The 16,855-nt window shown below is 37.3% G+C and overlaps 1 protein-coding gene across 2 annotated transcripts in view; it reads right to left on the bottom strand.

The window, feature by feature from the left end:
• The window catches only part of LOC107696766 (tyrosine-protein kinase RYK-like), a 52,846-nt gene that overhangs the window by 12,968 nt on the left and 23,023 nt on the right, over positions 1-16,855 (bottom strand). The window contains exons 2-9 of one of the 2 annotated variants that reach the window (XM_016497259.1): positions 9,764-9,885; positions 7,424-7,523; positions 6,349-6,480; positions 5,409-5,474; positions 5,162-5,303; positions 4,144-4,244; positions 2,471-2,554; positions 755-880 (exon numbers count right to left, since the gene is read on the bottom strand). In XM_016497259.1, coding sequence (XP_016352745.1) covers positions 755-880; positions 2,471-2,554; positions 4,144-4,244; positions 5,162-5,303; positions 5,409-5,474; positions 6,349-6,480; positions 7,424-7,523; positions 9,764-9,885 — 873 coding nt within the window. The remainder of the gene's footprint in view (positions 1-754; positions 881-2,470; positions 2,555-4,143; positions 4,245-5,161; positions 5,304-5,408; positions 5,475-6,348; positions 6,481-7,423; positions 7,524-9,763; positions 9,886-16,855) is intronic. The other variant, XM_016497261.1, reaches the window with a different exon arrangement.

The following is a 16,855-nucleotide window of genomic DNA, read 5'->3' as shown; positions in this document are numbered from 1 at the left end:
CTGATCTGAAAAACAACAAATGTTAATATTTCACACACACACACACACACACACACACACACACACACACAAGCAAATGTCCCTTCAAAAAATAATAATATTAATAATCTGGCATTTCCCTAAATGTCCAATAAAATTGGTTTAATCAGATTAACCAGCTTTAGTTTGCCAAGTCAGCACTTAAAACACAATTTCTTATAAATAATAAATCAGCTTCATCAAGCTTGTGGCCACACGTACATGATCAAAGTCTCACTAATGGAAAAAAGATGCTACAGAGGGGAATTACTGCACTGAGATTTTGCAAGAACGCAAGTCAAATAAGGCGGGTTCTTGACGCAGAATTTTGTTTATGTTGTATAGCTTATGTGACTAATGACATTTGTGTCAACATCTTCTGTGCAAGCCTAAAGCTGTGCTGGCTCAAGGTCCAGCAGAGAGCTTTTCTGTTTGGACTCCAATTAAGTGCTTGAGTGCAGATTTCCCGCTGGAGCACAGCTCTTGTGTGATCCAACAAAATTATTTTGCAGGGGGAAGTGTCTAACCTCAAGCTGAGTGGACAAATGATGCTGACGCATTTGTTTGCCATGATGCAATTTCAGTTGAACTAGTCGTTCAAAAGAACCACTATTAGAAAGATATAAGTTTCAGTGGCACTGAGATAGACACGGCTACTAAGAATCGAGTCTTTCAAAAGCAGTATTAACTTGCTGTGGTTTCCATGTGTGTCTATGAGGCTTGTGGGATTAGATACCTTCATGCAAGACGTCTCGTAGTGTGACTCTCTCTCTGAAGATGGCGATGTCTTTGACCTTTGCCTTGGCCTCAAGGAGAGTGACACTTCTCAAGTCATTCTTCTCAATCCGCAGCGAGGGATAACCTGAAATCAGACACACACACACACACACACACACACACACACAAATGCTGCATTAAAATAAGTGTTAACAATTCACATTAGAACTAATTAAAAGCCTGTCTAATAACAGACTAATCAAAACAAAGACGATTCATGGAATGAAAGAGGTTTGCAGTGTTATTTTAACAACTGGAAGTATTTAGACACTTCATCAATAAAGTAAAACCCCAGCTTTGCCAAAGGCAAATACTGCAGCGTCACTCTTGCAGAACATGTTTTGGTGTTTAACTGATTTTATCTCACAGTTATACACAGTCAATTGTATTAGATGTTTAGAGAAAGCTGTGTTTTATTCTGTCATTTAGCTGCAGTGTACTTTAAAATACACAAGCCAAATACACATAAAAAAAAAAACATATCAAAATGTACTGTGAGCACAAATACCAGTACATAAGGCTGTTTAAATTTGGTTGTGTCTCATGCATGTGTTGTTTTTAGGTCTGAATAATTTCCCTGTTTATAATCGATACTTCACTGTGCCTTGTGGTAACATTATATTAGTGATTATATAAATACAGTTGATAACAGTAAAGCTGCTTTGACACAATCAGTATTGTATATAAGCACTTTATATAAATAAAGGTGACTTGATTATGAATACAAAACAAAATGTAAATATCACTTTTCACTAACAATACAACTAGTCAGTGTTCTGATTGATTTAGACTAAATTTCTCTACTCATACTAAATGTGCATGATGCTGCCCCCAAGTGGTTATTATAGGTTACTAATGTGAAACTGCTAACATTCCCGATAGTCAACTCTACACAGTCCTCATGGTCTGTAAAATAAAAAGACAAATGTATCACAGTTTTTATAAAAACATTAAGCAGTATAGTTTTTAAAACTCATCATAATAAGACATGTTTCCTGAGCACCAGATCTGCATTTTAGAATGATTTCTGGACACTGGAGTAATGGCTGCTAAAAAATAAAAATAAAAATTGCCATCACAGGAATAAATTACATTTTAAAATACGTTAAAAGAGAAAACAGTTATTTTAAATTGTAATCATATTTCAAACTATTACTATTTTACTGTCTTTTTTATTAAATAAATGCAGTCTTGGTGAGCATGAGAGACTCAGTTTAAAAACATTCCAAAATCGTTGTAATCTTTTGTAATGATACATTTTTCTACGTTAGTGTAGGCAAAAGGTGCAGTCGACGGTAGACATTGATTTCCATAGCATTTTTTTTCCAAACTATGGTAAGTCAACTGTTTGGTTACCCACATTCTTCAACTCATACAGGTTTGGAACAACATGAGGGTGAGTAAATGATGATAGAATTTTCCTTTTTGGGTGAACTAATTTACCATGGCTATCTGATTTACCTTCTTGTCATGCAAACGAGAACACGTCTTTGTGCTTTGCATCACTGTGATATAGTGTAAACCAATGAACGAGCTCAGTGAAAACCAATAAAAAAATAAATAAAAAATGGTGATGGTGAAGAAGAAACCAGGTTAAAGGTAGAAGGTTAATGAACACGATTAAGTCATGATTCCCTGTTGCTCTCTCTATCTGCTACACAGCAGCAGAACTTACTTTTGGTTTCGTGCGAGGGGGCACCAGGGTGAGGGAAGGAGGCGCCTGCAAGCTGGAGCATGGGTGCAGAGCCAGTATGAGCATCTGATAGAAGAAGGAAGAGGTGGAGGGAGGGAAGAGGAGTGAGAGAGAAAAAAAGAAAGATGGAGAGAGGTATATGAAGGATGAATAATCATAGCAGGCAGATGGTGCCTGAGCTATTCCACACACAAGAAGAGTGAGACAAGAAAACACATGGTATAAGCGTGAAACAGACTAGTGCTCCAAGCATGTAAGACCACTAGGAGGCACTACACACAATGTAAGTACACAGCCTGGGCAAAATGGAGCGGATATCTCCAAGATCAACTATCCACACTGGTTTATGAAAATAACTTGCAACTTTACAACATGATTGTCTCTGAGGGACAGTATTCGCTAAGGCTGGCCTTAAATATTGCGCAAATCTGTTAACACCAAGATTACTAAACATGTTAAAGTACTTAGCTGCAAACATTGCTTACTATTGAGTATGTTCCGCATCTGATGAAGAAGTTGCTTCTAGACCATTCTATATGCAGGGAGGTATGTATGAAAACAATTCGGATATATAACATTAGTAATGTTGGAATTGTTATGTTACCTACATCAGCTACTTTGCAGTTTCCTGCCATTTGCTAATATAGCAACTTCTGTCCTGGGGCATAATTTTGCCTACCTTTTTTTAAGAATGCTGTGTATTTGGACATTTTACTAATTTGACATTGCTTTTCGCATACTGTACAGGAGGGAAGTAGTCATTTTCGGATGTAGGGAGTGACACCAGTTGCTTAAAATGAAAATACATTTCTTGGCTGAGTCAAGTGATGTTTGTTCTAAATATTAAAAAAAAAGGTCTTGTACCATTTGACATTTCCATATCTAATTAAAAGACACAGAGACATTTATTTCGTGACTTAACTGTCTAAATATTTTCTGTGAATATAAGACCCACGGAATCACCAGGTAAACTTCAACTAATTGGAAGTTGAAGGGAGGTTAACTTCCTGTTGATTTGGTCTTATTTGCGTCCTAAGTTGGAAAAGAAGTGGAGGTGGTCAGCTTCTCGTGGTGGAAAAAAAAAGGGAAAAAAAGACAACAACCTAAGTGTGAAGAAACGGCTCTAAGATGGCACTAGCGAATGACAGTGAAGGATTGAGCAAATACCACGAGACCAACATATGACTTTTGTACTATTGTGAGGGGACGTGACAATTTCATAAGTACGCATACACAAGAAACATTTGTACTCATTTCGATCACACAAAAACAATTAATGCTGGACTAACCTTATGGACAAAAATGTGGAGGGGGAATGTGTTTGTCTGTTTATTCCAACCTTCTGATTCCAGTTTAGCTAATTTAATCATTTGTTTCCAATTTTCTCATTTATAAAGGAATGCACATTTGGTGTATACATGACAAGACAAAATTTAGAACAATTTAACAAGCTGCTGTCTTAGCCATGGGGAGCAAAGCATCCTGGTGATGTTTATCTGCTCTTTGAGCTACTTCTCCTGGTGGAGAGACAGGTTTCTGGTTTCATTTTAAACATGGAAGAGGAGTGCAGATGGTTACGGCAGATGGTTGAGATGTTTGAGAGAGTCGCTGATCTGAGGTCAGGGGTGAGAGACATGGTGTGGTCGTAGTCTTACTGGTGACAGGTGTAGCGTTGTTGGGGGTGTCTGCCCTCAGGTACTGGGTGGTCTGGGTGGACGGCTGAGACAGACCCTGAGAGCTTCCACTGTCGCTGACGCTAAAAGATTTAGAGAGAGGAAATTAATTAATTTAGGAATTGAAATACACCAATTTGAAAGGTACTTTGGCTTATATCACGACTTACTATAATAACCTCAAATCTGTTTACTAAAACAGACCAGTCTTTCATTTTTAAATGCTTTCACAGCCTCTTTTATGATGAAATCATCTGTTTTTTTTCCAGAAGGTGTAGGGTTTTACCTGGCCCTGAACCCCAGTGCATTTAAAAACTAAGTGCTGTGTAATTGTACTAATTAAAGCCATTAGACTCCAACTCCAAAGGTTAAACACTGAGGCCTCTGAAGAAAGACCTAAAATGCTGCAGGTTTAACCCGTCTCCTGAAACTCATTGAACCTAATCATGATCTAATGTCACCGACTCATCATCATCATTATTAAACAGTTCTGGTTTCTTCTGGCCTACTACTTAGGCTGTGGAGCAAAAACAATCCACCGGTAGAAAATGAAGTCTGAGCACATGTTCTGAGGTTGATATGTTTTAGAAGATAAACGAAGCTCTGTGTCTCTTCTTGTAAATAGAAGCAGATCAAATCTAATCTACCAACCTTTTATAATGCTGAAAAAGACAGCTCTTTGTACTGATGCCCAATTCAATTTCAGAAAAAAAAAAACAGTGAAACTACCCTGCTCTGGTATGAAATTAGTAGGACATGAGATTTTTTTCCTGTCTTTTTCTGACAACCCACAATGAATAGAAAAAAATTAATAAAAAAGACACACACACACACACACACACAGCAAATGACCAGAACCACTATAAAAATTATTATTATAATTATATTATATATTTGCTCTATACTACTGAGAACTACTGAGTAGTACTGAGACCACTACTGTTTTGGTGCAGTTAAACTAACTAAACAATAAAACACAGAAGTGCATGCATACACGCACCTGTCATCCATTTCCACTCTCTTCATGCTGTGAAGGTGTAACACAGCGAGGATGATGGCTACCAGGAAGATGACAATGCAGCACACACACACGCTGATGTAGAAAACTCGTGTGGATGTGGTGGGAGCATTTGAACTGCTCGCTAAGACCAAAAGAGGGGAGAGTGTTTACAAGAGCTGAGTGAAGACTATCTCACTGTAGAACCACATTCACTAAAAAGGCCAAATAATAAATCGGAAATACTCACGGTCTATTCTCTGTATGGTTGTGTTTGGGAATGGCAGAGTTTTGGGGGGCTCTGGTTGCTCAATTCCTGTAAAGTAAGTCAATGAGGGGAAGGATCAGCAAAGTGTAAGGCATATACCAGTTCACTGTCTGTATATGTATGTGTGTATATATATATATATATATATATATATATATATATATGTGTGTATATATTTATTATATGCGACAAGCAAAAACCCTTTAATTCTCATTATATCTCTTTATTGTATTACACAAAAAGATACTATAATGCAATAAATTATGCTGATTCTGATACAAGTCAAAGGCAATACAAAGGCAATAAAAGCAACTCTTGTTTATACTTCACTTTAATTACTTTCTTTGATTATGATATTGAGAACAATATTTTCCTTTAAGCAAAATATTACTTTTTTCTTTTGATTTTGGGCTGAAATGTGACATTGTCTTGATGGGCCTCATGAGATTCATCTAAACTCATGAACTGGTTCATTGTGGTCTCATTTATGTTTGGTTTGTAAATTGCTGCCAGGGCAGTACAATCTCACTCCTTCCACACAAAGTGTAAGACACACAATATCTTCTTGAGCACCGCATACACTCGCTGACCCAGTTATTCCACAAGGGAGAGAAAATTGGGGCATACACAAACTCTTTTTCTTCTCCGGCAGTTAATTTGGCTCATGTGCTTCAAATAAGCAGAGAATAAATTCACTGGCTATTTCCACTGGGGAAGCATATGACAGAAAGCCTGTGTTATTATTATCTTTGCAGTCTGTGGCAATGTGAAACTTGACACACAATCTGCCAAACACACAAAACTCACAGCATATTTACAGAAAAAAAAAAAGAGTGAAAATAAAACACAAACTATGATCTAGATCTTCAGAAACAAAGATGGATTGGAGGAAATAAGGTAAAACTGTATGAAAAGATCTTACTTCTGTAACACATTTTCCTGCGTTTGAAGTTGAGCACTGTGAAGTTGTTGACTGGTGTAGTCAGGTTCAACTGCACCGTTAGCACAGCCTCTCCATCAGCCTTTCCAGAGCAGAAAAGGTCCACTCTGAACACTGGAGTGACACACAAAAAGCATACTTACTGGAAGACCAAATTTGATTTGATTTAATATTCAAGTTGTAAACACTAGAATGCAGGGCCTCATTTTGAACTTTTTGAAAGGTACGGGCTGCTTTTACTTTTGTGCTGGCACTTTAGCATTTGCCCGATTCCTACTAAACTACATGAGAAGACCAATTAAAGACCTGTTCGCACCAATACGAATGTTCGACACGAAGATTTGGTCCATTTTTCACACTGTTCAGACAATGCGAACAAACATCAAACAGGTTGCACACAAATGCAAAAAAACTCTCTGACAGTAAGTGGTGCAAACAGTATTGACAGTATGTTTTCTAAGAGCCATTTAGATTAGTTTTCACTATGGTGTTTATCAGGCAACACCAAATACAAGAGTACTGAGACAAGAGAGCCAGTACAGGATTCTTCCTCTGCTATTCACTGTCGCTTAGCAAAATCATCTGTTTGGAAGCGCCACCAAGTCACCAATAGTTTTATGTAACTGCAGCGGCTCTGGGCATGTGAACAAAAGCATGCATCGTATAGGCTGGTCTTTATTCACAGTGCAATAGAGAAGAGATTTTAACACCTCTCTGTGAAAAAAAATTCAGTTGCATTGACGCCATGTGAATGTTAATGCTGCATTAACTGCCGTTCATTCATATTAAAATGCTTATCACACCGAATTTGTCTTGGTGTGCACAGGCCTTACAGGAATTAAGAGTAGATAAAACCTTTAAAAAAAAAAGCTGTGGGTTCTTAAGTTGTGATATATAAACTTTTTATAAATAAATGTCTGACAAGAGTAATTTTACCAATAGAACAGGTCATTTTTATGCAAGGACCTTTAAACATACAAAGATAGAGTCAGAATCTTTTCACTTGAATATACAACATATGACAGGAAGAAAAAAGAGAGAGAAATATTTCACTCACCTGAACGAGTGCGTGGGACCTCCCCCTGAGCAGAGATGTTGCTCTGAGGTTGATCCATGGCTGAAGTGTTTTCCACTTGAAACTCTAACCTGTAATCCACCTAAACAGAAGACAAGGATTGTGGAGAGTATATAGTTATAATGGACAAAGCGATTACAAAAGTTTGGGATTGGTATGTTTTTTTATTTGGTTTTGAAAAAAAGTATATTTCACTCATCAAGGCTGCATTTATTTGATCAATAATGCAGTAACAACAGTAATACTGTGAAATATTACAATTTAAAAGTTGTTTTCCATTTTTTATTTTCTTTAAATGTAATCCATGTGATGGCATGTCATTACTTTGGTCTTTAGTGCCTCATGATCCTACTAATTAGGGTTGGGAACCGATAACTGTTCTGTTTTTTTAAAAGAACCAGAACCGTGAGCAATTTCTAAGTTTCGGTTCCGAAAATGGTTCTGGTGCGACACGTGACCAAGCGCTGTGAGCAGCCTTGCGCCGGCGTTTCCCGTAAAGGATGTCACAAACCAAATAACAGAAACGCCGCCCTGCCTCTTTAATTACTGAGCACATTGTTTCCCATGATGCGCACTCCACAGACGCGCCGCGCCTTTAACTGCCGAAAACATCATTTTCCACAACTATATGCGCACTCGCGTCTTTGATAAATGTGCACGTTGTTTTGTCTGACTGTACATGTACCGGCAGCACGCAGCTCCTGCCGCCACTAAATTACATTATATTTTTCCCATATTGTCATTAATATACATACTGACTTCAACTTGGACCACTAAATAAATAGACTGCTATTGTTATGTAAGTATGAGGGTTAGATTATTTAGTGTACAGGTCATTTCAAGAGTGATAAACAAAGTGATAGAAAATATTTTCATGCATTTTAAATGTTTAAAAATGTGGAAACCACTCATTGCATCACACCATCTCCTGACTGCATTATTATTTGTAAAATAGGGGCTTTATGCAGTGTGTGTATACATGGTTATAAGTATAATATTTCATTAATTTAGGGAAATGAACAAGTGTCTTAGCCCTCAAAGGACTATTTGATATAATAAATGATCTGTGGAGTATTTTGAGCTGAAATTTCTCTGACACATTCTGGGGACACCAGAGACTTATATTACATATTGTAAAAAGGGGCATAATATGTCTCCTTTAACACAAATTTCAGGACATAATCTCTAAACCTGTGAATTTTATGAAACATTTTCTAAGACCATGACATGTGTGTTTTTAGAGAAGGCTAACAAAAGGCTAATAAAATTGATTTATGGCCCTCTGTAAGCTCTCCTGCATGCTGTCGCCTCATGTCTGGCCAGGTATGAGACATTATCCTCATTATTCCTTTATCATTCTTTTGTTTTATTCAGCCATTAGTAGCCTTTATTCTGGCATTACAAGGTTTTCCAAGCCACATCGCTTCAATCCCAGTGTCCATTTACCCAACTATTATCAAAAGTATTTCTACAAAAATACAACAAAACATTTTCTTGCGACCTTATGTCAATTATTATGACAAAATATATCATGAAGAAGAACTGCAGCTGCATTAGAGCTAACATTAGCATCAAGCTACATAAGACAATTTATGACATTAATAGTACACTTTTACTCAAAACTCACTTTAAACCACCATCGAGTGTTTGTAATAACATCCTTTTGCGATCTCATGTGGAATTTGGTCATTTACCGTTGTTAAAATATGCTATTTATTTTATATCGCTGCACAAATTAGCATTTCAGATGTACACATTCTTTTTTGTTATGAAAATACCCGAAATCTCAAGAAAATCACATACAAACCATATACTATCGTAATCGTGTGTTTATTATTTGGATATTTCGTGGGTACAGAGGTTTCTCTGTGTTTGCTGTGGAGAGAACTGAACGTGGAAGAGCAGGGAAACGCGTTCCTATTCCAAATATGACACATACGGATTTATTATTTTGCACTCCTGACATAAATTACTGTCACTGCAACAATGTTTTATCAAAACAGTGGTCAAATATAGAAGCTAGAGTCTTTAATCTTTCTACTGATGTACAGTTTGTCCAGATCAAGTAAGAGTGTGATGTTTTAACGTGCTGTTAAAGTGAAACAACAATAATCTGGGGCCGTCGCTGATCTTTGACAGTTAAGGGGTTAAGAAATATTTATTATAATTATTACAGTTGAAAACGGTTGTGCTGCTTAATATTTTTGTGGAAACCATTAATTTTTTTAGGATTCTTTGATGAACAAAAAGTAAACAAAAACAAATGTACTGACACCAAACTTTTGAATGGTAGTTTACATAGGATACATGAACAGGGCCAACCTTGCTGCTGGAGTGCCATGTGAAATGCAGGCTGTTAGTGTCACTGGGGACAGGCAGGATGAAAGAAAGGGCATAATGATTTATCACATCATCCCTCACATAGTACAACTCAGCATCAAGACCTGTAGAGTGAGAGAGAGAGAGAATAATTAAAATTATATAACTGATAAGGACGACAGAATTTAAACTGTTAAACATTTACGTTCACACAACCACCCTGCCTCATGAGAGGAGTAAAATAAAGTTTCATAATGCCAGACTCCATATCTGCGCTCATATGAACTCTATATTTCACCATCAAAACATCCTATGTGCTCATTTAGGCTTAATGTATACCACAGCGCTTGGAAGTATATGGTGCAAGAGGAAACCATGGCAACAATACATAAAATACATTCTTTCAGTGTGGTGAACAACCACTGTCTGACATAGTTCCACTTCCTTGCAGGAAAAAGCAAGATCTGGATCCATTATATCATAGAGAGCAGGTATGACAGCCACTGAAATATGATTACAATTTCCGAGCAGGAGGATATGACTTATAACAGGCTCAAGTGTTCATGCTGATATTCTAGAATGTTTCACATAAAGCTGATGGGACCTATGAAACTACCAAGACTGCTGCCCAAGTTTTGACCACAGTTCATTCCTCTCTCTCTAGCCTGTCCATTTAGAACCACATGGAATGCTTTTCATCCTTTATACCAAGAACAATATCCTCAGTTGCCACCTCCTCCATACAGTGAAGGAAAAACGTTCAAGTGTAGTATGTTTATGTTTAAGGACTTCAAGGAAGTCGTGGCCTAATGGTTAGAGAGTTGGACTCGTAACCCAAAGGTTGCGGGTTTGAGTCTCGTACCGGCAGAGATTGTAGGTGGGGGGAGTGAATGTACAGCGCTCTCTCCCACCTTCAATACCACGACTGAGGTGCCCTTGAGCAAGGCACTGAACCCCCAACTACTCCCCGGGCGCCGCAGCAAAAAAATGGCTGCCCACGGTTCCGGGTGTGTGTTCACGGTGTGTGTGTGTTCACTGCTGTGTGTGTGCACTTTGGATGGGTTAAATGCAGAGCACTAATTCTGAGTATGGGTCACCATACTTGGCCACATGTCACGTCCCTTTCACTTTAAAAAAAAAAAAAAAGCAAAACATCTCTGCTCTCCCCTCCCTGGCCTCCATTTTCTAACGACGCTGTAATCTAAACAGTGTTTCCTTCCAGGCTACATTCCTGGGAGAGACTAGACCTGAAAAGCCTTTCTCCCAGTCAGCACAGCACACCTGCGATCCCAGTTCTACTGCAACCAGCCCTCAATGAACAGCTGGAGAGTGGCAGTGATGATGAACACGAGACTGAAATCTAAAGTGGAGGCACGTTTCCCACACGAATGAGACACAATGATGTTTGAAGTTGATTGACAGCTGGAATCTTCTGCCATGCCTTGGGGCAAACCTTATCATGACTGAAAGGCCCCGTTGAGGGTGACTGGAGCCCTTCAGTCTGTCATGGGGTCTGCTCAAACATAAGGGGGATGGGAGTACACATACCCTTTCTAAAACATACCTATCAAACAACAGTAGATGATTATTATTATCTTTTTATTTTTTGCTAAAATTTTAGATGTTTTAGATGTACACCCTTAGAGACAAAATGAAATCAATATACACTACTGCTCAAAAGTTTGGGGTCAAAGTTTTTGAAAAAAAGTATTTTGCTCACCAAGGTGCAATTTAATCAAAAATACAGGGGGGAAAAAACACCACAGTAATACTGTGAAAAAACTACAATTCAAAATATCTGTTTTCTAGATTAATATACCTTAAATTTTCCACAGCCATGACACCTGTCTTCAGTGTCATATTATCCTTCAGAAATCATTCTAATATGCCGATTCGATGCTCAGAATAATTTCTTATTATCAATGATGAAAACATCTGTACCAGGGCTTGAATTTCACCGCGGGATTGTGGGGATCGTGCATAATTCTACTCATTCCTGCAGTTTCCACGCTTGTAACGTGGGAAGTTCCCACAAATATTTCAGCATGAAAGACGCTCGGGACAGATGACAGAACATATCATTTGCACATGCTTTTGAGTCTTACATTTTGAAACATTCAAGTGCTCAATTCAGTACTTGTGCGCTCTCTGTGAGACCCATTTCTGTGAGCTCACACCCAAGGCCCGCGCTTATAAAGCCGCATCTGAGAGCTGAACTAGACGCTGCAGAGAACAGCTTTTAAAAGAATATGTAAATATGTGCTGTGCTCTTTCCTCTCAATAATGAAATAAACACAAAAAAAAAAAACAGTATTAAATATGAAAAAAAAGGGTCAGTGTTGCTTTCAGTTAGAATTACAACTTGATTATGTGTTATTAAGCAGCTCTTCAGTGTGGAGCTAGCTAATGATAAAATCTTTTTATTAGTGAATGCAAAAAAAAAAAAATCATATTACATTAAAGTGATTAAAGATTAAAGCTTAATCTAGCTCAATATTGTTTTGATCATTATAACAATGTAAGGTGTTTTAAGAGAGCAAATGTTTTGAATAAAATAATTTACCCCAAAATAAAATCTTATCCCTTACCTTTATTTTGTTCCATATCCATACGACTTACAAAAGGAGATGTCAGGCAGAATGTTGCATCAGTCAGTTACTTTTACATACAGTTAATTAAATGGTGAATAAGAAAGTCTCTATGTGTGTCATCTCATTTTGTGTGCCAAATATATTTATTTGTATTGTCAAAAAATATTGTATAATTGTAATTGTGTTACAATAATATAATTGTTTGAAATTTTCAAAAGCTGAAGTGATTACCTTGTTTTATTTATTAGTTAGAATATGCGTAACTCAATATTTTAACTAATTGTAAAAGCTGAATAATAGAACAAAGCCTTCTGATTAATCTAGTGTTGTCAAAAGACCAGGGTACTTCGGTACAAAGTTGGTACTAAAAAAATGAAAACGTTACGGTGACAGTACAATACTGGACAATTATTTAATCTGCAGAATTTACGCTTCAATTATGAGACTACAGTGTTTCCCATACCTTGAGTGCGGGTGTTTTTATATCACTGTATTTTTGAAGGAAACCGACTGTCTTCAGAAAATTATGGATGTCATTTTCATAAAATTTTGCCTGTAATGCCTGAGCAGCGTTTGTGAGCGGAGCGCTGCTATGTGTACAGTGTTACCGGGGAAACCTCTCTCTCTGGCTCTACAAGCACCTCCTGCTGGCAGAGAATGAATTTGTTGCATATGGATGATATTTACTATTTTTAAATGAATTGTGAATCTAAAATATGCGTGTTAAAGAATGTACAAATGGTTAACATTGTGTCATATCAGTCAGAAAAGCCGTTCTGGGCTTTTTGTTTTTTTTTGCTAACTTAGTTGTTATTCTTGGCTGAAGCCCTTTAAAATTAAATATGTACATAGTTTGGATTAAATGAAAGTATAGTCAAATTTTTTAATTAGCATGTTTTTGTGTTTTGCTTTGGTACCGAAATTGGTACCGAGAACCGTGGATTTTCACTGGTATTGGTACCGAATACTGAAATTTTGGTACCGTGACAACACTAGATTAATCTGTGAAATAATCAATGATCAGTCAATTAATTGCTGTAATAATAGTTAGATTAATCGATTATCAAAATCGTTTGTTGCAGTCCTAGTTCCTAATGAACTCGAAGTCAATCGAAAGAGGGAAAAACATAGATAGCTAAGATAAATAATTTCAAAGATAATAATTTAATGTCCCCTTCAGTAAAGCCTTTAAGCTCCACAAATATCACCTTTTCTTGCCAAAACAGAGACATTCAGCACCAGCTAGCAGCATTAAAGGATAGTTTGAGTTAACAGAAATCAGCCCTCCAGTGATATGAGGCTGCCCACCTATGGAGAAAATAGGCTGTGTGGCCCCCAAAGCAGACACAATCAAGATGCAGGAGTCCTCAAAGTTCAGACAGACGTCTCGACTAACATAATCCTCTGAGTGCAAAGGAAAAGAAAATTAGCCAGCTGTGAGAGACTACTGAGGCATGACTTATACTACAGATGTACCCACAGACTTGAGACTAATTAACGTTCCCGTGTCTTGTGACCTGTCTGAACCTACTTTTGTCCACATTGCTTTGATACCCTTAAAAAAATCAAATTAAAAAAATACAGCCATGTGAGTAGAAGACTCACAGAACCAGACCACTAACTGGTGCTCACTGTAGCTTTTTCTGGCCATGAATCTTCTAGTCACTTAGAAAAGAAGAGGCCATCTGACTGACATAAAGCAACCAAGCACAGTTCACTTTGCCATTTAATCTGAAAAATATTTAAAAATAAATAATAAAACTAAATAATAAAACTAATAAAATAATACTTGGAAAAAACTAAACAAAAAAACAACAACATGGCCATAACCAGGGTTTGAAAATTAGTGAGGTCTCGAGGGGTGTTAAGAATTGTGCTATAACACCTGCACATTTAAATCATTATAAACACTACATATAAACTTTAAATGAGACCCATATATAAAATTTAAACTGACGAGTTGCGCAAAACCACGTTCATATTCGCGCGATTTTTTGCGCAGCTCATCAGTGAACAATGGCTCTGTGTAGTTAATGCTGCTCAATGTGAAAGCACGCAGGTGATGGAGATTTACCGCTGATTACAGAACCGGCTTTCTGACAAGATGTGCGTTAAATATCGCATGCGATTAATCGTGCAGCCCTATCATAGACTGAGGCCACAAAACAGTGGATGAAGAGGGTGTTGAAGTTCATGGGTCAAGTGTGCTCAACCCTCTGACCAGAAGTTTCAAAAAGAAAGCAGGAGGTTGTTTGAAAACAGTTTCCTGTGTGGCATAAAGTGCTCCCACTCTTGAAGAAGTGGTCCATTACAGGATGATTAGGAGAATGAGTTTATTATAGCATATGTGCAGCCCGTGTTTTCAAACTTGTTTATTTGTGACTCTGAGGGGACCCTTTTTAACCTCTTTTCTTTATGCTCAAGTAACAAGTTTATTTCAAAAGAGCTGTGGTTAACCGTACGTCTTGGGAAAAAAAAGTGGTTTCCGCTTGCTGCAAAACGAAATCTTTGCATCCCCCTCACAGCAGTGCTCTGTAATGTCTTTTTATGTAGCTTCAAAACCCCTTTCAAGGTTAAATTGCTTCCACTCTGAAAAAGCAGAGACCAGGGAGAAAACATGTCCACGGGGCGAGACTTCGATACAGCATTATGTCGGTGGATCTTGCTCAAAGAGCTTGCCAAATATCCAGCTTTGTTTGAGAGTCATCTTCAAGCTTGCCAGTGAAAAAAAAAAAAGATGACCCCATAAAAGACATGGCAGAACTGGAAGTGCAAAGAGAACAGGCTTAAATTCTTATATAAATCAGAGTAATGTGTCAACAACTCCTAGAAAAAAATACCACTCTATGGTGGTTTAAAAATCATCAAAATGTACTACTTACGATGGAATTACTTCAAAACAATAAGAATTTATGGTTTATTAAAAGTGGTCTAGGACAACAAGACTTTTTTGTTTGGAACACTCAACACAGAATAAAATTGAAGTTACAGAAAATACATGAATGATTTACATCCATGTCATTTCCCGGCCACAGTCAAAGGTATAGACCTGCGGTTTTGAATTTCTTGGCCTCTGGAGATCACATTTCTGTCTTCAGAAAGGTACAACAAAAAAGCGAGAGCCAGGAGAAGAGGTAAGCACAGGTAGAACAAAGAGGCTCCTGTACTCAGAGTCTGATTTATCCTCAATCTATCAGTGCACAGGACATAACAGCAGCCAAGCTCAGAGAGTGAGCGGGACGGAGGGGAGAGCGGCTCTGTTACGTATTGATCAAGTTCTAGCATAACAAACCAAGTAAGAACTCGACACACAGATAAAGCCGTCAGTTTACAAGCAGACTTGAAGTATGTAAAGTATTTCAAAAGCTTGATTTCAGAATTTTAATTTCAGATTTCAAACCCTAAAGAGCTATATCTAACTGACATGGGCCGGTATGAAATTTTTACGGTATGATAACCTTAAGCAAAAATATCAGTTTCACGGTATTGCGATTACGGATCTGAAATAGGGGTGTGCGATATTGACAAAAAATAATATCTCGATTTTTTCTGGGATTTTATCGATGACGATAATTAGATGATATTTTGCTGAGCGTGTTATTGTGCTGGTACCTTAAGGACTGCCGAAGACAGATGACTCCTAATGTTTTTAATATTCTTCATATTCTGTGTGGTGGTCAGTTCATACTGATAGAAATTAATCTTTTCCAATACTTTTAAAATGATTTTTGCATTTTATGGGCAATCTTTTTTACCTTTATAAAGCCATTTTTTCTAAAAATGTCCATTATCTTTTGAGTCAAATTCTTACATTTAATCAGGGAATTAGAATAATAAGACATTTGGGCTGTTACCAAGCAAATGAAATCAACACAGAAGCTGCATCTGAAGTGGCATTTAGATGTATTTACACACATGTATTTTGTTTAATGCAAGACATGAATGCATTTAACCTGCAATTACAAATGCATAAATAATGTTTTGATATATTAAACATAAAACGTTGAATACTGATATTTGAAATGATTTAAAACATGAAAAAAATCCTGAAATGACTTATTCTTAAATACCCCGCCCCCCCCCCGACCCCCACCCATTGAACACGATTTATTTTATTTTAAGTAACGTAAAGAATATTTGGAACTTTTTAAATATTTATTTTAGTTTTTTTTAAAGGGGTCATATGATGTTGCTAAAAAGAACATTTATTAACATTAACATTATTTTGTGTAGTTGGTGAAATGTGTTTATGCGGTTTAAAGTTAAAAAACACATTATTTTCCACATACTGTACATTATTGCACCGCCTTTCTGAAACGCGTCGATTTTTATAAAGCTCATCGGTCTGAAAAGCGAGGTGTGCTCTGATTGGCCAGCTATCCAGTTCGTTGTGATTGGCCGAATACCTCAAGCATGTGACGGAAATGTTACGCCCCTACCATATTGTAATGATGCCCTGTCATGCCAGAGCGATGATTCAAAAACATGAAAACCCATTATAAAC

Source organism: Sinocyclocheilus anshuiensis, unplaced genomic scaffold (genome assembly GCF_001515605.1).
Source record: "Sinocyclocheilus anshuiensis isolate Anshui unplaced genomic scaffold, SAMN03320099.WGS_v1.1 scaffold999, whole genome shotgun sequence".
NCBI classification, from domain to species: domain Eukaryota; kingdom Metazoa; phylum Chordata; class Actinopteri; order Cypriniformes; family Cyprinidae; genus Sinocyclocheilus; species Sinocyclocheilus anshuiensis.
Note: the sequence above shows the minus strand (reverse complement) of the source record. Positions and strands in the feature narration are given on the sequence as shown.